The sequence below is a fragment of the Osmia bicornis genome, chromosome 1 (assembly GCF_907164935.1).
Source record: "Osmia bicornis bicornis chromosome 1, iOsmBic2.1, whole genome shotgun sequence".
In the NCBI taxonomy this organism is placed as follows: Eukaryota; Metazoa; Arthropoda; class Insecta; order Hymenoptera; family Megachilidae; genus Osmia; species Osmia bicornis.
In genome coordinates this window covers 11,505,150-11,525,952 of record NC_060216.1, presented here as the reverse complement: position 1 = coordinate 11,525,952, position 20,803 = coordinate 11,505,150, and the positions used below count along the sequence as shown (strand labels likewise).

At 43.1% G+C, this 20,803-nt stretch overlaps 2 protein-coding genes across 2 annotated transcripts in view; one reads left to right on the top strand and one right to left on the bottom strand.

The window, feature by feature from the left end:
- Positions 1-3,068: 3,068 nt before the first annotated feature.
- Positions 3,069-8,150, bottom strand: LOC114871938. Its single transcript, XM_029178550.2, has 6 exons — positions 7,874-8,150; positions 5,317-7,807; positions 5,090-5,197; positions 4,789-5,004; positions 3,645-3,965; positions 3,069-3,479 (listed from the first exon to the last, which is right to left on the bottom strand). Exons 1-6 carry the CDS (start codon positions 7,945-7,947, stop codon positions 3,327-3,329), a joined length of 3,363 nt encoding a protein of 1,120 aa, XP_029034383.2. The 5' UTR covers positions 7,948-8,150; the 3' UTR covers positions 3,069-3,326.
- Positions 8,151-8,717: 567 nt separating this feature from the next.
- LOC114871950 (zeta-sarcoglycan) overlaps positions 8,718-20,803 on the top strand; it is a 159,614-nt gene continuing 147,528 nt past the window's right edge. Inside the window, exon 1 of the mRNA XM_029178571.2 lies at positions 8,718-9,174. Within this exon, the coding sequence (XP_029034404.2) occupies positions 9,172-9,174 (3 nt within the window). The 5' untranslated portion in view covers positions 8,718-9,171. The remainder of the gene's footprint in view (positions 9,175-20,803) is intronic.

Genomic DNA, 20,803 nt, shown 5'->3' with positions numbered 1-20,803 from the left:
CGCGATACGAAACCTACGCTTCGTACACAGTTCGCACGACGATTAATCGTACTTAATCGCGAGATGACCGTAACTACCGACGTTGTCACCGGGTCAAAGGACAACGAGAGACTGACTGATCCACGAGCGGTGACCGTCGCCGACGACGCGACGCGTCCTTTGGCAATAAAACGTGACGCACCGTCGGAAGAGAAGAATCGCATCCCAACAGTGTGTCACGGCTATAACTATGTCGGGAGTAACCGTGACGGGAGCGGCCTTCCGGGTGAAACCGGACGTTCGTTGAAGTCTATTACCTGGCACTGTTTAACATTGTGCAATGCCGTCTCGTTCAAAGAGTTTGTTGAAATTTAACTGGAACTCGAAGAATGAAAGAAACGGGATGGTATTCGTTCCGAGTATACAGTCGCTAGAGAAACGTACCTTTCGTAATGAGCTATTATTTTTACAACTGATGCATTTGTTAATTGAAAACGAATGAAATATAACGAAGTAAAAAAAATAGTCTGCGTAAGATGTGAAAAGCATGTCAAATCTGAAAGCCGTCCGGGTAGATTATCAATTTTGATCTAGACGCGATTTTCTCATCTAAGCTATCTTTTTCGTAGCTACTTCATCTCTCCCTTAGCTCGCATCGTGCATTTTTCGTTCGCCCCGGACGTTATCCACTCTCCGTGGGTAACTTGTTTATTATACGAAGCCGACGTCTCGCGTCTTAGCGATTCAATCAGGAAGCGTAGAAAAAAAGTATTTACTTGGCCTGGCTGCCGCCTCTCAGCTGAAAATTCGTTAAATCCACCGGAGGGATGCTTGTTACGGGTGAACAGAAAGTTGCTACGGTAATTTCTTCATTTTCTCTCTCCGTGAAACGTGCGTTAACCGATATCGTGAGAGAAGCGAGTTAATATTACATGGTAATCCAGTGGAACGTCACCCTGGCCGTTTTCCGTCGATCGTTCAGCGAAAACGAAGACAGAAGAGCGGGATCGGTCGATGGGCCGAGAAAGATGCGGCGATAGACTGGTAATAGACACACTGCCGTCATACACACCGTCACAAACTTGACGACAATAGATCGAACTGGCGCGAATGGCCGGCAGGAAGCGCTTCCCATTTCGTTTGTGAATAGCTCACACGTACGAGTTAACACGTTTCCAGTTCTTCTCTGTACGTCGAACGAACGTAGCGAACCGGATCGCCCTAAAACCACGTTTCTCTCCAACCTATGTTGTGGAACAAAAAAATCGGTCACTCGATTCGATCATCCACCGCCATTCACACACGCGGCATTCATAATCAAGAACCTCGCGTTTTTGTTCGTCCATCGAAATTAATCGTCCCTCTATTCTCTAATCTCTGATTCGAGCACGTCCTTTGTTGCATAAGACTGCGATCACTGCAATGATTTTGCGTAACGTCCACTTGTATGCGAGACGCGAACTGAATCTTGATCCTTCCAAACATAGTCACCTAGGCTGTTGAAGAGCAACGATTCAGAAGTGGAACCACGGAGAAACGGAGTTTTTAAATGCAAACTTGATCGCATGAATAAAAGATTTCGGGGGTGGTTGCAAATGCACGAATGCCAATGCGATCCGTTTGCTAGCCTAACCGCGCGACGGACGGTAATTGTCCAAGTAGAACGACTAAAAACGTGTTTTACAATCGATCTAGTCTTTCATCGCTTTACAATTACTCCTTTCCTCGTCTCGAACTCCTTGCGTTCAAAGAGTAAGGGAATCTATAAGGGTCAATCACCCCGCGCGATCCTCGTACTCGAGTGTCCGCGGAGACGAACCGTAGGTTTAAATTGAAGTAATTAAAATCCAGTCATATAGGGGGGTCAGAAAGTTGGCTATTGTCGGTGGAGAGCGTGTGCCTTGTTAAATTTCTCGGTCGAGCGCAGGTCTCTATTCCAAGTGAAGCGAAACGGATGGCCAATGGCCAACGATGACTATCCGTCCTTCTTCCTCTTCCGCCACTTTCCTCGTCCACTTTTTTTCGGTACCCTTTCTGCTTCTTTTTTAAGGTCTCCTTCAACCCGCTTTCTCGTCGCCTTTTCCTTTCTCCTCCCTGTTCCACAGCGGACAGTATCTCATGGGAAATCCCTTGAAAAGTAAGCATAAAGACCGACGCAACGAACGTACAAAAGCGCCACGATACACGATGATATCGTGAGAATCTTGTTGCTCGATTTTTCGAATTTTCAAGATTCGATTAACCAGCCACGAGAACGAAAGAGTGTACCGTATTCGCTTATGGCGACGGGACGATAAATCGTAAATAAGGATAGTCAGAAATTCTCGTTGCTTTTTCACGACGATTTTCAAGCGGCAAGATTATGATTTCGTGTCTTTGCTGTCGTCGCCAGATGACAACAGGACAAGTCGGCTTTCGCGATACATTTCCAATATTCCTCGACGTCTCGTTTGCATTATGTCGCTCGTGGAACTATTGACATCGACAACAACGAGGACGATTCGTTCGCGGTCAAAGGAATCGGTAGGATTGACATCGGACCGTGTTATTTGCTATTTATTATCACCACTCTGAATGCGTGTCTCGTTTTCATTTTGCCAGGCTAAAGTAGACGAGCGTTTATAATCGCTCGAGTTTAAAATAGAAAATGCTGTTCAACTCTTTCATTTTACTCCCTCGTATTTGTTTCCTTCTCTTTTTTTTTTTATTTTTATTAACAGAATCGCGTCGCGTTGCGCAAAATTTTACGTTAAACGCGCGAGTTTATCTGGGGGGCTGATACGAGAAGATGAAAATAACTCTGTGAATATTATTACTCTTGGAATATTTCGTTTCCCAGGCAGGTGGAAATACGCTGGTCGCTCGATATTCGTGCAAATAATGATACCGAACGATCCGTCAGAAATTCCTCCCAGCCTGTGCGTTCGCGGAGGCTTTAAAGGTTAACCCCCTTCGTTTCGTACGCAAAACGGGGGCTTTTGACATCGTGTCATCGACTGGTCGTATCGGTTACACGCACGCATTTGGCTCATTTATAAGCGGAACGGAGGCGAGAAATTCAGAAATGCTAGCCAGTCGAACGGCCGGCCGTTGATTTTTGAAGCTCATTTTGTATTCGTCCGACATTTACAGCGGCGCAATCAGATACAATTAAAATGTTGATGCGTTACCATTCGATTTAAAGCATTCGAATAAAGACATGCAAGAAAATATGAGAATTCCGGGGAAATTGAAACTTTGTTATATCGAAATAAAAAGTAGATAGGTAACCTGGAACTTGTTGAACAAAGTAGTATAGCGTGTACAGTAAGACAAAAAGGGACAAGAAACAAAGAGGATATCTCAGTTCAGAAGGTTATATCAGCGCTGTCTGGCACTCTGAAGCTCTTAATTTCATTAATATCCAGCTCGAGATGCGCGAACGCTTCGTCGTCCTCTGTCTGTTTCAGAGTTATAGCATCCATTGATACGATTTTCTTTAAAGCTTCCGGCTGAGGAATCTGTAACAGCGGGTAAGAGGATTTCATTGTATCCTTGCTGAATATTATAATACTATGAAAGAAATAGCTTTGCCAGCGATGGTTAATCGAGAAACGAATACATTGCTTCGAAGCTTAATTAGACAATCTAACAAGATTTTATAGTTTAATTGCTGCCACAATTACCGCTGGATGCTGTTTAAGCCATTCGACGTATCCTCTCACGCTTCTTAGATGAGTAATATCCTTCCAAACTACGTCCATCGTTTCAAGATCCTTCGGCACGTTGTCGCATTGCAACCACCTTCTCTCCACCTGATTATTAGGTGGTACAAATCGAATATCCCAAGGTATACTAGTCCCGAAGGCTTTTATTTTCGCCGGTTTTTGCTCCGCTTTCACATCTTTCATAACGTGTTTCTTCGTCATGGCGAGCTTACTCGCATCGGGGGAGTTCCTTGTTAAAGCCACAGCCGTAGGTACCACAGGCATTTCTCGAATCGATACCTGTTTAAGTATGGCCAAGAAATAAAATATGCCAGTGTAATTAACGCGTTAATTGCCGTGAAAGTTATCGGCGCCTCAAATTTCAAGTAATTTAATAATTAATCAAACAATGAAAAAGAAAAATTTGAATAGCAAAATTTAAAGCTTAATTGCCCTCATCCATTCTAGGTGTCAATTTGACACATTTAAAATGAAAATGAAAAAATTCTTTCGATCACGTATTTTTACGTTTGTTAGTGGAAATTCTCTGGTACTGCTTTATGTTATACCATGGAACCATGTGCTTCTAATGCTGTTTCAATTATTCGAGTAATTCAACCACAAAAGGTTCTACGGTTTTCTAGTCCTTCTTTGACATGTACAGCACCGACTAAAAAACGAGCTCCCTGTTATATGCGCGAAAAACGACCGAGCGCAAATATATACAGTGCACATTGTAAAAAAAGTAGCGTACAATGCATCTGTTAACAATGTGAATAATCCCATTTCTGAATGCTCGGGAACTTCACTTATTTATATTCAACAAAAGATTAACTGTATATCTTTCGATTATTGTGTTAATTTGACACCAACACCGAGCGTTAACTGGATACGACATACTCGCGTGTGTGACGTGCGTTTAATTAAAATTTGTTATTAAAATACTACCGAACGAGCGACCACGTTACGTCGCTTTATTTTCAACATTCGCTTGGATATGACGTACCCAACCTCACCGGCTTAAGAAATTCCCTCGCTAATGAAAAGAAACAAATCAAACTCTCCAGTGAAAACTATCATGAAAGCAGCACGCAGGGAACGTTTACTGATATTTCTCTTTAACCTGCATCGCTTTGCAAGCTTCCGCGTCGAAATCGATTTCAAACATGTCCCAGAGAGCTTCTTCGTCGATAGTCTTATCCGTTCCACCCAAGGTTTCGACCCACTGGCAAAAATCGTGAAATATCGTATTCATCGTATTTTCCGCCCTCATTTTCAATGTTGCGTCTGGATCGTAGCCCTCCATGTCTCGTTTCTTCAGCGGACGCCACGTAACAACCTGTACATACGCGAATTTGATAACCTTTCCCTCTGATTGATTTCCTTGTTGCTGGATTACCCTGGCTATCGGCACGACATTACACCTTGCGTCTTGGTTTCTTCATAAATAGAGCGTAAGGATTGTATCTACATTGACCGAGTTTCTCCTTGTCACTCAGCGATTCGATGTCTTTCAGTGTCGGTGGTTGCACCTTGATAATTATAAAAGAAGCTATCTTTAAAAATATGTAACAAAATGGAAAAACTTGTTAAAGTATTAATAACAAACTGATTAAGTTGCAACCATGAGTTAAAAAAATGATACAAATACCAGCAAGGAGTCATCGTCGGACACAGTCCCATCGTCGGGACGTTGCTGATCGATACGACGCCTCGATTTTGTATCTTCGGACGAGGTTCGTTTTTTCCGATGCCATTCCGGCAATCCCAGCACTGGCGCAATCAGATTGTACGATTTTAGGGGCAAGATTCGGCGAAGGATTCGAGGGTTGCAACAGATCGGCTGATTCGTGGAGAAAAGTAAGTCAGAGGGAAACTTATCGGGGTACAAATAACGTTTAGAATCGACTAACAACCTCGTCAGAGTCGCGATCGTTTTTCTACGTTTCTTTCCATTCAGTTTGTCGTTTTCTGTCGACTTCAAAAGACGTTCCGAAAACTCTTTGCACAAGATTTCTAACATATTCGTTGACGATGAATCTTCAAGATTTCCCAACGCTTCGACGATCTCATCTGGCTTTGTAAGTGGTAATTTTGAATCAGATTTTGAAAGAATAGCTTTCAACTCTTTTATCGTATCTTCTGACACGTTATGAAGAGTTTCTGAATTATCAGACACGAAATCTGACGATGAAGAAAAATTTGAGAAACTGAAACCTTTTTTGAGAATGTGCTCTTTCTTTTCCGAAGGTGTTTGCATTTCTTCCGGCGTCAGCTTTTCCAAAACGGATTTTGCTTTCATCAAAGGAGGCGGAGGTTTCCCTTCTTGGAGAGTACCTTTTGATACAGATTTTGGTTTCTCTTGAACGTCATCGAGCTCGTCGATGGAAGCGCTCTTCTTTAAGGATGATGACTCAAGGCGAGCAATTCGATCTTGCAGGGTGGTCGGTTTTCTGTGTCTCAAAGCTCTTAAGGGTTCTAAGCTGGGTCTGAAAACCGTAGGGGCATGACAGGGTACCAAATATTTCGGCTTAGCTTGCTCATCGCTGATTGAAATGACAATCGAATCGTCCTCCTCGGAGCTTTCACTGTGAAACGAAGCGAAAGGCTTCGCTTCGATATCCTTCAAATTTTTCCAACTCGAATCATCCTCTTTAATTTTTTTCATAATCGTTTCACATGAGATTCCCGAATCTGTAATACTCTTCTGTTCCGTCGTATTTTCAACTGTCTGATGTTGCTCTTGAACAGCTTCAGCAGCGATTTGACTTTCAACAGCATTATTCTGCTCGTCAAATGTAACATCGTTGCATTCAATTTTGTCATTCAACATTCTTTCGTTCTCGAGGTTTGCTATGCCAACAGAAGTGAAACTGCTGTCTTCCGACGAATCGCTAGACGCTGTTATCCTGACTTTTTTTGAGCTTATGATTCTTTGCAGAGCAGTTCTAGGAAAAGATATCTTTCGCTCTAGCGGAGCTTCAAACGATCTGTACATGCATGGTAAACACCTGTCGCAATTCTTTCTTGGAAACCCGGACAATCTTGGAATCGACGCTAAGATACGAGCGGAAGTACTCTCTCTGCTTTCAGGATACACGAATTCAAGGCTAGGTCCCGACGTGTAACGAGATTCCGAGGGAATCGTCTTTGACGTTGCCTGGTCCGATTTCAAAGTTGCACCTTCGACGTCGGTACCCGTGAATTCTGAATCCTTAATCGACTTTCTTTCCGTGTCCTCACCGTACAAAGATTTCTTGCTGTCTTGCTTACGTTCTTCAGCATCCACCCTCTTAAGTGGCTTCACTTTTTCATCCCCGTTCGTAGATGTATCTTCGCTTAGCTTTGGAAGTGACTCTTCAGACAATTGCTCCATTATTTTCGGCGTGAAGTCCAAGTTTTTATTGCTGGTTAAATGTTTGAGCGCTTTGTAAGCGAAACGGGTGGAATACCTGAGGGAAACTCGATCTGTTGGCAGCTTTTGATCTTTCCTCTCGTCTCGACTTTTTGTATGCTCGCTTTCTTCAGTGTCCGTTTCCGTAGTTTTATTTCTGTGACGATTCTTCCGAGACGTTGCAACTTTTTCCGGGATGTTTCTCTTCTCTAGCAATTTTAAATGTTTCTGTAATTTATTCAGCGTTGACTCGATGCCCGATGTCGCAAGAAACTTATCGAGCATCGGAAGAGCAGTAGAATCAGTGGAAGTACTTTTGCTCGGAGCTTTCGGTTCATTCTGAATATGGGGATCCACTTTAACGGGGAAAATCCTATCGGAACTGGGTTGAGGACCCTTAGTATCTAATTTTGGGATTCGTACAACTTTAGGCAGCGAGCAGCCTCTATCTGAAATTTTTGTCGAAGTTTGCAATGGAGTTTTTAACGCTGCTTTTAGAAATAACTTTGTATCGTTGCAGGTTAATCTGTGCAAAGAGTTTTCGTCTGTGTTAACGTGAAACGAAGAATGAAAATTAGACGCGTTATCAATAAGATTTGTATTAAAATCAGGAAGTTCGGAATCATTTTTTGAAATGGAATGGTAGGAATAGCGAAAGAAAGGATTTCTTACTACGATCAATCTCTTCTCCTCATTGTCGCAGAATTTCTTCCAATATTCTTTCGATTTTGGAATCGGTTGCTCCCATCTATCAGTTGATGAGTTTTCAATTATCCATTTACACTATCAAAGTATTATTATACGATCCACGTACTTGGTTCCGGTGATTTTTACTCTCCTTCTGTGATGGATGTTCTCCTTACATTTGCATTTGGACAAGTCACCCATGTTGCAAGAATTTCGAATAAGACCGATCCAGGTCGTGACAGGTTTGCAGACTACATCGTGACATCTACTGAGCTCTGCTCTTCCATGGAATTTCGACTATCGATCAAACGAATTTTAACCGAGTTCAGGACATGCGTACGGGGTGGATGTTACCCCTATGTTAGGAGTGCTCGAAGGGTTGTTGGTAAAAATGGCAATACCGTGTGAAGGTATGTTCTTTGAGGTTTCTATTTGATCAGCAAGCGTTTAATACGATCTTCTGCAGTAATAGTAGATTTTGCATTTGAAAAAGAAATATTGGATACTTAGATTTCGTAGTTTACAATGTTAGATAATTAGACAGTAAATTTCTATAAATAAGTTTAAGTAGAAATGCTACAAGTTTCCACTTTACCTATTTTTTAAAATTCAATTTGTTCTGTTAAGTTTAAAATATGAAAATATTGCATGAATCCTATTTTTATGTTTCTTTAATTTTAAACAATACCATAGACGCCACCTATCAAAGCGCTTATGAAAATAACGAAATAGAAAATTGCATTTTTTCATAAAATTAATAACTTTTATGTTTTATTAGAGCGAGTAAAACTTAATTATAGCTCAATTAAAATATTAAAATTGGTAATTGAAAAAATTACACATCATAAACACTGAAACTGAATGCGTAGCCAATTTGAATTTGTGACGCGAACGCGGGAACTGCGCCGGTGTTCTGCGCCTCTGCCGCTGGCCGTGGAGCGTCGCTACTGCAGTCGCTTTCGGGACGCCACGCTGGTCGGTACGGGAGAAATTCTTCCGTCTAATTCGAAATCGAAATCAGTCATTAGTGTGTAACAAGCGTTTAATAAGTGTGTAATGTTCAGTGACGAGTCTGTCATTATCTTATTAGTATTTCACGCGTGTATAACATTAATGTTTTGAAAGATCTGGAAAGAAGTAGTAATGATAGTATGTGGTACCCGTGCTTCCATTTTTTGTTATTAATCCGTGCCCTATTACTATATCCCTACATGTTATTAAGCTTTAATACGCGTTACTTAATTGTCATTCATTAAAGTACGCCGTTCGTGTGGAATTATTCGAAAATCAAAGTGTATAATTTGGCGTGCACGTCGCGTACGTTAGCATGTTCCCGCGAAAATGGAAACGTCACACTCGTGTTCCTGGTAGTTTTGGAGTTCTCGTGGAACATTTTGGAGCAGTGCCCAGACGACACCCGACACAATGGTAAGTACACATTTACGTATACGACAGCGGCGATGCGTGACAGGTATAAATACTTGCAAACGATGTGGAAATTTCGGTAACATTACGGTTCGCTGGTCAAGCGGTAGTAAATGGCGGATCGCTTGGAAGCAACGGTGATAGCGTTACGATCTTGCTTCCGGCGTCTCAGCTGTCATCGTTTCCGGTTGAGTCGCGGCGCTCTCTCGCGTTCAGCGACAGGGAAAATGAGACGAAAACGGGCAGAGATTAAAGAGACTCGTGTCAGATTTACTTGAGCGCTGTAACTCTTTTGGTAATTCTATTTAAATTGGTAAACAGATTATGGGTATACAAGGTGTGACAATTAAATTTCCAAAGTAACTCATTTGTTATTAACTTTGTAAGACTATCCTTTGCAAGGATGTTTCACATCCTCTCTTAAACCTAGATTTCCATCATACTTCAATTAAATTACGTGATATACCTACTATTTTAACGCAATTCAGAATTCTGATCTAGTTTTGGTACACTTGGTCTATTACAGTTAATACTGTTTGAGGCTTTCGACTATAGGCCTTAAATACTTTGGCGATCGATTGATTAATTTAAATTGACAGTATTAATTATCGTAAGCCATCAGAGCAGTCTACACGTAAACGTAGAATCTCGCTACGTAGACAGTATTTGTTTTCAAACACCAAGTTTGAGATTTAATTTGTTACTCTATCCTCGTCCCTTTGCATACCAGTTTACAAAGAGAAATACCAGCGATAAAGTTTCTTCTTTCCCTTTCGCACCCCTTACTTTCAGTACATTTTCAAAGAGTAATTCATGGTTAACTAGACCTTCGTCGGACGTAAGTTCCATTATATCCGAGAGAAGGGTTGACGAAACATATTCACGATGGAAGGGGACGCGAATTGGCTCGCGATCGGTATTCTAACTCGGTCTCATCTATCGGTCAATCAATCTTCTCCATTCACTCGTTCATTCAGGTGGTTCGGCAATTCTCAAACGTGTCGCTGACCAAGATCGATATTTCCAAATTCTCGTCCGCGGTGTGTGTATATATATACATATATATCCTCAGGTCTTTGATCCACACCGGTGTGCGCAGTGCGGGACTACATTGGAATACGTGCTGGAATGAGTAATTCGTGGTTCGGCGGAGTTTGACAGTTCGCTAAAAAGCTCTCTGTACCCGTAGGAGGCGGCTGGCAGTCAGTAGAATGCGTTATGCCGGTGTATCGGTGGCCGTGTACGTGTACGTGTTCGTGTGCCTTCCCTGTGGCCAGGATTCGATACGGGGCTCGCGTTCTAATGCCGTGTTCACACTGGTCCACGCGGCTGACCGCAAGGAGGCCATTAGCGTACGCGAAATTCCACGATGGGTTCATCCGCATCGACGTTTTCGCGTCCTTGTTCGGATTGTTATCTCGTTGCATTTCGTCTAGGTTCTGTATGCGCATGTATGTACACGGAGGCATGTTCGTTGCCGAATTATTTTCACCTGGTGTGTAATTAATTAACATCCTCGTAACGGGGCCTGGGATAATTAAATGATGATTAAACTAATAATCATCCGGTGGTCCGTGTCAATATTAGCATGGTTTAATTAATTACCGAGGTAACTGTCGCTCGTTACGTACAGAGGACCCGATATCGCGTCGATCAGTAGTTTCGCAAAAGACACTCGCTTTCGGCGAATTTACGATTAGTGTAACGTGCCTGATGGCTGGTGGATGCATTCAGAGAAGGAGTCTAGTGTTTCGTGAGAACGCGGCTTAAGGCTTGTACGTCGGCCGTAGATACGCGTATAAGCGCGCGTATTAGCGCGCGTCCCAGCCTGTCCGTGAATGTTGGAACACGGGCCAAACGCTCGGCAGAGGGATCCTAGGAATATTTGAGTAGCGAATGTCTAAGCAGCATCGAGTATCAGGCTGGTACGGGCCACGTTGTTCCGAGTGGGAACGAGGACGTTGCGAAGTTAGTTTGGCGAACCCGATGACAACGATAGCGAGACGATGAGATCGTGTTATCCGTGAAATGACATTCGTTTCGTCCCGCTTTGCTATTGAATAAGCAAACGAGTTACGTTCGAACAGGTAAAGTTTTCACGCGAGAAACTTTCTATTCTTTACCCGGTTGACTTTCCGCGCTTTTCGATTCCGAAAACAAAAATCGACCAAGACACGGGACGTGAAGAGGTGATTTTAATTATCTCGGTAGTAGGTCGGCAGCAGTGGAAGCATCCCTTTAATTAGAATTTATCGTGGAACCGGGACGGTGTGACTGTTATCGAGGGAAAAGCGTGGAGAAAAAAAAATTGTTGTGGTTGAAAGGTTGGTTGAAGTAGTTAGCTGAAATAAAACAACGAGAAAGTAGAGGTAGCCGGGTTTGGTATGCGATATTACCGTGGGCTCCGAGTTAACGTACGGTGCTGAAACAAGGTGAGAGCTTTCGGAGCTCCAGGAGAGCTTTAATTTAACTGCTGCATACGTCAGACATATTAAAGATACTAACTCTCAGACTCGTGTAGACCTCGTCGGTGTTAACCGGTCCGTAGCTTCTTGAAACTGCCTCTTCGAACCCTTTATGAAATTTTACATCGGGCGCCGTTACCAGAACCACCCTCCTTGTCCGGTGGCTTGAAATTTTTTCAAGTAAGCCATGCTATCGTGCCGCTTTATTACGGAGTTCAGCCAGAAAGACTTTGCTTCGTTACGTGCACGCAAAGTGGATATCGTTCTTTTTAATTGATACGATACTTTAAACGAGTTGATTAAAGCTTTCGTAAATAAAAAGGAATAATTATCGGTGAAGGAGGTAGATTGAAACTTTTATCCGGAAACATTATCTTCACGCGTTTTTTCTCTAAAAATGAACGAATCTTTGTTCAATTTTTCTAAATTCCAATACCATACTATTGTACTCGAACGACACCTCGAACAGCCTAACAATCGTCGGATAAAGAAAGAAAAAGAAGAGTTGTTAATCGAGTCGAACTAATGGTTATTCACCGCGCAGTCGGTAATTAGAAGTTCTCCGCGCTAATGCTAAACCGATTGAGACACGCGGTTTGCTCGTGCCGGTATGCACAGTCTGGCAGTACAAATTCGGGAACAGTAGTCGGTCCTTTCTAAACGAGATTAGAAAGGTAACTTTGTTCGCCAATCAGGCAGCTCAAGAATTCCAACTGTACCGAAGTGGATTCCTCCGGAATTAAGGTTGCTCTTGTTACACGCTCCGTTTGTCTCGATCGAAATAATTCGTTGCAGCGAAGGCGAACGGAAGTAAGGACTATCGCGTCGCGAGTTCGATTTATCTAGCTCTCGTTTGCACAATCCTTCTCTGTTATTTCTTACAAACACTTTGCGCCTCGTATTCACCGTGGATCGGCAATTCGGTAAACTGTCGCGTACGTTTCATTGATCCTAATCGACCATCGTATCGGCCAACCAGCCACGTTATTATAGGATCCTGGCAGAAATTAGGTACCTTTATCGCGGCGTCGTCCATAGAAAAGATAGGTAAGATCAGGGAGTAAAAGTTTGGCGCGAGTCATAAAAGAGGAGGAGTAGGCGGCTCGATTATGGAAAATCCCTTGGTGTCTCGTTGCTCGCCTCAGATATTGTCGTCTTATTACCCCCTGTCCTCGCGTACATCCGAGACATAGCAAGCGACCGGACGTCTTACGGGGATCCATGGGTTGGCATGCTTGCAAGTGGAACAGACAGGGTGTTCTGGCTAAGGGTACGAGGGGCAGAGAAGGAGGAAGGGCTTGAAGCAGAGGACGAGCAGAGGAAACGGGGTGGCGGAATCAGAGGAGAATGGACCACCCCCTGTTATCAGCTTGGAGCCAGCCGCCTTCCCAAGCCGACAAATTACTACATCCCCACCATTGCTATTCTGCTACCAAATCAAGCCCTATACCGGACACTCGTGTCTCTCCGTGTTCTCTACTCTCTTCTGAAAGATTCGCCTATCCGATGTTTCAACCACCAACTTCGTGTCATCGCGGTTACGTCGAAGGTTCGTTGGAGACGTGTAACAATCACGCTTTATTTCATCCAAGCTTCTTATTTTGGGATGGTTTAACCATTAACGTTGTAAGCTTGTAGGCTTGATAGAGGAGTGTTCCTTATCTATTAAGGTACCCGCGGGAATTGGGTTGAATAGTATCGATTATCTTGTTCTATGTTTTGATAGAGAGTCAGGTGTAATTGTGGTATTTCTGGAATAGGATTTAAAATAGAGAAACGAGGGGAAGGTTTTGAACGGTCGTAAGAATTAAGGGTGGTTATCTGAACATTGTAAAATCGCCTGCAAAACAATCCGTTTTTCTTCTTAAGTAAGTAGAACGGACGGAGGGTTTGCATCTTCTCGGTAGCAGTTGTGATTTGCAACCGACAGTTTTGCTCGTCTCATTCGCAGCGTAATGGAACGTTCGTTTCCGTAACAAGAGGAAAAACGAGATTTCCAGCGACAATGGAACACCGGTAATCCGTCCGCCCGTGTTTTTCTTTGTCTTTGCGGATTACCAGTATGGCCGGGACCCACCTTGGTATCCGGTGCAATTCTCCTCGCGAAACTCGACGGAATTTTTCAACCGATAACGTATCGTTAATAAACTCGAACCATTTCTCTCGTGTACGGAGATGGAGACATTCGGTCGCGAGAGAGAGAGAGAGAGAGAGAGAGAGAGAGGAAAGAGTAAGGGGATCAGGGGCGAGGGGTTGCAAAGAGAGGTATGCGGACCAAGGTGGGATGACGTAGAAACGTATGGCCGCTGATTTATAAAGGAAATAATTTCGCGAGCGCAATTTCTTAGGTCGGGTATGCGGCAGCGTACAAGCTGAACAGCTATGGGGGCTCATCTACCGTTAAAATTCATTACTCCTGCTAAAAACGGCCTTTAATATCGACCAACGTAGCCGAAAGGTTCTTTCTTTTTTTTTAGTCAAACATACTGTCCTGACGTAGCGGGAGCTGGCTTTTACGCGCGTATCGAGCGGAATACGCGCGAGCACAAGTACGCGAAAGAACACGATACTGTTATAGACTGTTCGCGGAATGTCTGTGTTACGTCCTCGCAACGAGATGATGTGTATTTACGCCGTACTCTGCTCGAAATTACGCGAGAGAAATTGTTTCTCTTTTTTCCACCCGCCGTCACTGTACTTTGGTAATTCAACCGTTTCGGCCGCAACCAGAGCGTCCGCTGTCCATACAATAACTCGGCCGGCTGCACTAAAATTTTTATCGTTCCCGACCAAGTTACGGCAGCCGGCAAGGATAACGAACCAGCTTCGCTCGCTACTAGCAAGCTCGTTCCACCCCCTAGGAAACGTTTTCCCTAGGAAAACGTTTATCTTGCGAATGCGTCGGCCAAATCGACCCGCTGTTCTCGCGCGATATGAAATTGTGGGTTAGAAGACGGGGGATGTTTTAATTTTCGAGAGATTCGGTTGTCGTCGAGCGAAAAACGCGTAACAATTCAGCAGGATTGTCAACTCAAACGTTTGCCTTCGAGCGCGGAATAAAAACTTTCAAAGCTTTCTAATGGTTCAAAATATTTGCTTTATCAATAGGATCGTATTAACGTAGTATATTGCAGGTGGAATATCGCGTTCGGAAAATAAAGCGTCCTTAACGTTGAATTTTTGTTGAAATATTTAAAGTCGCTTTGAACGCCTCGTTTTCGTCCTCGTCACCCTGAGACCAAACAGACTGTATTATAAAAAGGATAACAAAATGGTGAGAGGAACGGGCCAAGGAAAGGAAAAAAGTCGACGTGGACTGGCGAAAGACTGCGGAAAAGAAGGAATAAGAAAGTTGATGAAATATTGGAGAGCGGCTTAGGCGGGACAATATTCTGTTGTAAACCGTTCCTTTCCCGCGCCAATAGATATCGCTATATAGTACTCTACCTGTTCCCCTGTATCTCTTTATCCTTCTTCTTCTACTTCCTTCTTTGTCTCTCCGTTGCTCTCGGTTCTTCATTTCGCTTGATTCTTTCGACTGGTGCAAAATGAAAGACCGTTAAAGAAAATCGAAAATTGAACGAGTGAAAAGCGGCAAGAAGGCGATTGCACAATTTACGAGATGCAAATGTAAGACGATAAAATGGCGGTCGGTTAGGAGAAGAAGGAACGAGATAGAAGCGTCTGTTGGTGCTCGAAAATTTCGAGCACGTTCTTTTTCAGTTTCATCGTCGTCGAACGGACACTCGATTATAGATCGTTCCGCTGTAATTTCATCCGTTTGTCGAGATCGTTGCCGAGTGTCTGGAGTACCATTCATCGGTACGACGATTCCCCTTCGATTTGCAATAAACGGCTGGACATCTCTCTTCGTCGTTCGTCCGCGACGATTCTTTCCCCGCAATTAAATCGCAGGGAAAAATCTCGGGCGAGACAAAAGGCGTCCGGCTTCTACATTCCTTCTTTGTAATTTGCTCTCCTCCTCAGCCCTCTTCTCTTTCGACGAACGGGGATGATGGAGGACCACTTCGAACGAGAAAAGATAGTCCTTCGAGCTCGTATTTACGTGCCAGTTCAGCAAAGTACTAGTCTTACTGGTAACACCATCGAACGATCAAATGTTCCTCGAATCGTCTCGAGTACCGCGACAAATCGCCCCGGACCTTTCACTTTTTTATCTTGCCTCGAAATCATCGAGGTGGTTGACAAACCTGGCTGGTTAGCCGGATAATTAATTAGAATTTTATTCGAAGACGAGGCTTTCGTGAAAAGTTCCCCGCGTTTCCGACGATTTTCATCGAGGCCGGTATGAAAAATTCGAGCCCAACGATGTCGACAACTATGAGGGAACTTTTGCATCCGGAGTTCGTTACTCGTCCTCTCGTCGACCAGCAGAGATACCGAAATTCCTTCGCATAGCTGACGAGAAGAAGAGAGAAAGAGAGAGAGAGGGAAGTAGGAAAGAAATAACGTACGACATTCGGCCGGGGTGACGTTTATTAGACATTAAGTAGTAATACCCGCGAATGGGACGGACGGGACTAGCCGGGTAATAAGGGTGGGCTAGGAGAGCCGTCATACTAATTGTAGTAATTCCGGCATCCACTTTGGATATTTAATTAAGTTTCCGCTGACAAGCATCTACTTAGTGGGGAGAGGCAGGGCGGTTCTTACATAGCTGCGCGCTTACTACTCCCTGCTTCCATCAACCCTCTGCTTAGCTACCGTGTAACCTACCGACCTGCTTAACTGCCGCCTCGAAACCTGCACCGTTCACTAATTATTTAGTATCTCCTCTACCTGCCTGCCTCCATCGTGGAAGAAAGAACGGATTAAGCAAAGTTTATTGCCGGGTTAGCTAAATTGTATCCCGAATCCGCCGCGTTGAACATTTATCACGGCTAAGTTGAAATTTTCCTAAAGTTTATTCGTCGAAAAGTTTATATAATATTACCGCCACTTTGACGGCTGATTTCACGCATTCGTAGTTTTAACGTTTAACATTTCCTACCTCTCTTCTTTATTTCAAAATTAATTATTTTGTGACAGTCAAACGTTAGAGGCTTGTTCTTAGGAATATGTATCACAAAGGAGTTATAATTAGTCTGATGATTATAACAAGGTAGTTCTAGGTATTCCTACGATCATTTCCCAGTGACTTATGAAGTGTAGGTACTGAAGCGAGGGCTTACGGCGGTCGTCGACTAAATATCACGACAGACGATCCTTCTCTCGAGCGGTCGAGATGGTATTCCTTCTATTATCTATTGTCAGGGCCAAGATTTTAGTAGGGCAGTATATAAAGGGGGCTAGACATGAATGCGGTCTCCCATTCGATTCCGTAAAGTATGAAGCTATCAAAGCCAATGGTCCGAAAAGGGCCGGTGCAATTACCAATAACTCTTTGACATGCTTCGTCTACGTTTCTTCTTTCACTCGAAACATTTTCGTTGGCCTGGCCTACTACGAATACGTCAGAATTGTTCACGGAAATCGAACTGACCCCTTGGCCGCGTAATAAATGCAGATGCTGTGCACGCGAAATTTTTCTATCGATACGACAGTGGTTCGAACCATTGAATCGTACCGAATCGGATCGTATTCCATGTTCCTACGAAAAGAAAAGGAAAGAAAAATATAATGACGGGTAGGGAAATGTTGCTTCACGGGCTGGTAACCGCCTCATGAATTCCTCGTTTCTTCGCAAAATAATGATTCCCACGTTTTCGAATATCAGGGACTTCCATTTGGTGGACCGATCGGTCCTAGGGAACGAGCACCCGACATTCAAGAAGGACGGCACTCTCTTTTCGCTTGGATGAATTTCTCCAGTTAAGTAATCCCTGCTCGTGGATTCGGAATAGAAACAGTGCGAGCGCACGGATAAGAGGGATAAGGATCCTCTAACACCTCCTTTTGCTTTTCCTCCCGCCCTTCCCGTTCGTCTTTCTACTCGAACGAGATCCTTCCTTCCTTGCTTCTTCACGTGCAGCACTAAGCACGCTAGCCTTCCCTAGAGAAAAAGGGCAGAAGCCCTTCTATTCTTAATATTTTAAAGTTATATCCTGGCATAGTTAAGGAAATTTAGAGTGCAATTTATCCTTAGTCGAGTTAAAATGTCAGCTGTTTTTAGTTTACCCGCACAATGACCTGCAGTTGAATTCAGAAATAGAAAACCAGAAATTGTTTTCGAGGAATTTAGAGAACGGATTATTTGAAGGGAAGGAACATATCGATGGGAAGAGGAGGATATCGATGGAGAATTAAGAAGACACGTACGTGTTCGTTCCGTGTATTGAGCTCTTTCATCGTTAACAATGGCAAGAGGACCGAACCATTCACGTGATCACTTTATTCGCTTATTGAATGCAGTACGATGTGTGCGCGAGTGTGCAGGTACATATACCATTGCGTGTCTTTACCAGTCAGAGGAATGCTATTCTTGTCTCGGAATGGAATACGAATCAATGGAAATCTCTCATTGGATTCGTTTCGATTCATGATTCGGCCTGGTTAAAGTCAATGACATTGATCAACGAATTTCTCGTGCATTCTGAATATTATATAAGCAATCGTTTTTTCATTAGCACCTTGCAAATTAACTAAGATGTCATTCGGTCATCCAATTTCTGTCAGGACAATTTTATTCTATTCCTCCCAATCTCTTTACATATTAATGAGAATGAGAAAACGTTGGTTGTTCTCGAAAGGATGGTTTCATCTCCAAGAACTAAACACGAGTCGAATAAAAAATTCATTCGATACTTTGATCAAACTTCCCTACGAACCAAGCAAAGTTTAAACAAGAAAAAAAAAAGAAGGGATAAGAAGAAAAATAAAATCAGAACTTTGCAGTTACTAAAGTTCACTTGTTAGCTGGTAAGGTAGGACAAGCGATACCTTTCGATATCGCAAGCTTCTCGTTGTTGAAATAAATCTAGAGCTAATGCGATTTGTACATCGAAGCGAGAAGGGTCACTGAGGATGATCGATAGGCTTGCACGGATGAGATAAGAGAGATCCAAGCAATTTACAGCGGAAGACTTCTATTATTTGAACGTCGAGGAAGCTGAAGATTCGAAAGAGATTGCGAACATCTTCTACGAGTATGCGATTACCCGGAAACGAGAAGACGAAGGATCGGACTTTCAGAACCGATAAAATTGATTTCATTGTTCCCCCGGTTCTGTGGCGAAGCACTTAAGAAGAATATACCGCGAGATTACTAAACGAATTTCAACTCACCCCCATACCCGACCACCCCCCCCTACCACCAACGTTTATCGCTTAACTTTCCACCTTTCTAGTTACGAACTTTTCCAGAGATTGTTGCATACAACTGAACGAACACCGCGTACCGTAAGTTGGCTGCTGCGTAATGGTGGCTCGTTAAACGCTTTTTCGAGCCACTGCATGAGAGCGAAGAGTTTCCCGGTGAATACAATTTTTTCTCGACTTCCGAGCACGCGTACGTCTCAGATCTTTTTTTAACTATCCTCTTCTTTTTCCACGATCGATAGAAATTTTTAATTATTACGATAAAGTTGAAAATTCGCTGATGCTGGGTCGCGGTAACCAATAATGTAAGTAGAGGCGGTGAAATTTAATCAGACATTGCTCGGTTAGCGTATATTAATTAAAATTATTAAGGATACCATCGTTCGGTTTTTTTCAGTTTGATTGCTCTGTTGATTGCTTACTGTTATTAGCGAAATATTAATAATATTCAAAAAATACTAGCGCAGGGGGGTAAAGAAGCGTTTGGAAAACGAAGATTAGAGACTCATCGTGGAAAAACAAAAAGTACTTTGAATCCTCATAGATAGAATTAATTACATATAGCTATTACGCTCGTGTCGGTCGGAACGAGGTGTACCAAAGGGTGTGTACATCTAGGGGTACAAATGCGACGGTCCTTATGTACGTACAGGCTCCTCCTATAGTCATGCTAAACAACGGGGCCAGCTCGTGCAAGGGCGTTACAAAGTGACGGTGGCGCGTGTTTGGTGTCGGACGTTGGACGTCCATGAATAATTAATTCGTTCGTTTCTCTCACTGTCTGTCCACTCACGTTACCGTTTACAGAGGTACTCGTTAACAATCGAACAGTATAAGCCATATGATTTTCGATCGAATAATTTACGGGATAACCAGCCGAACGATTGATTCCAGCTATGAAACGTTACACGAGAGAAGCCGTTCAAGTGAGTTTGAATTAATTAAGGATGCTCGTTCGTTCACGATGAAAACTCGCTGGAATTTTCCGAGAACTGTCGAAGTTTCCGCGTACGTATCACCGTTGTAAACGGGCCTGGTTGCTAACGATCACGATTAATCGACGAATAATTCCAACGCGTCTTCCCGGCGAATTGCGCGATTAATTATCCCTCCTTGACGGGAGTCTCCTTGTTTCTCTCGTCCTATCGAACACGGCTGCCCGTCGATCGGACGCGATCCAATATGGTTTTCCGTGATAAACGGCGATCCTACGGGAAGATAAAAGCGTCCTCCCGCGTAACCGCAAGCAAAACGGTATCCATAAAAAACGGGACGGGAGGCGCGACAAATCTAGATTGAAAATTTTATTCTTCCAACGGGCATGATCAAGCCCTGTGCAACATGGATTACGGTCATCTCGATCCGAACCCGTGTTGATATATCGTTCGACGATGAAATCGTACCCGACTGTTGGATAAAATAATAATTTACGATCGTTGCAGCCGGGATCGCTGGTAAAATGATACGCTTGTCTTCTCTGACGATACGTACGTTGCACGGTTCAACTAGGGAAACATCGTAATGATGTTTCACTACCAGAGTTGTGTAACAAGATTCGTATTACATCGAAGGAAACAATTAGGACAGCATGTGCATTGAAATGATTCTATCTTTTGTTACGATATACGTTAGTTCGAGTTCTATTGAAACTGTGAAAGTTACTCGTTTGATAGAAACATATTTAGCGCAGACCGTCCCTTTTATCCTGGATATTTAATTTGTACAATTATAATTTAACGCAAAGCATTTAATTATGATCTTGACATTGCAGTGAAGATAATTTGATTTAACATCTAAACGAGTATAACATTAATGAATTGCTTTTATGCAATTATGAAAAATTCTTAATGAAATTTGTAATAGTACCACGGAGTTATCAAGAAAATTTT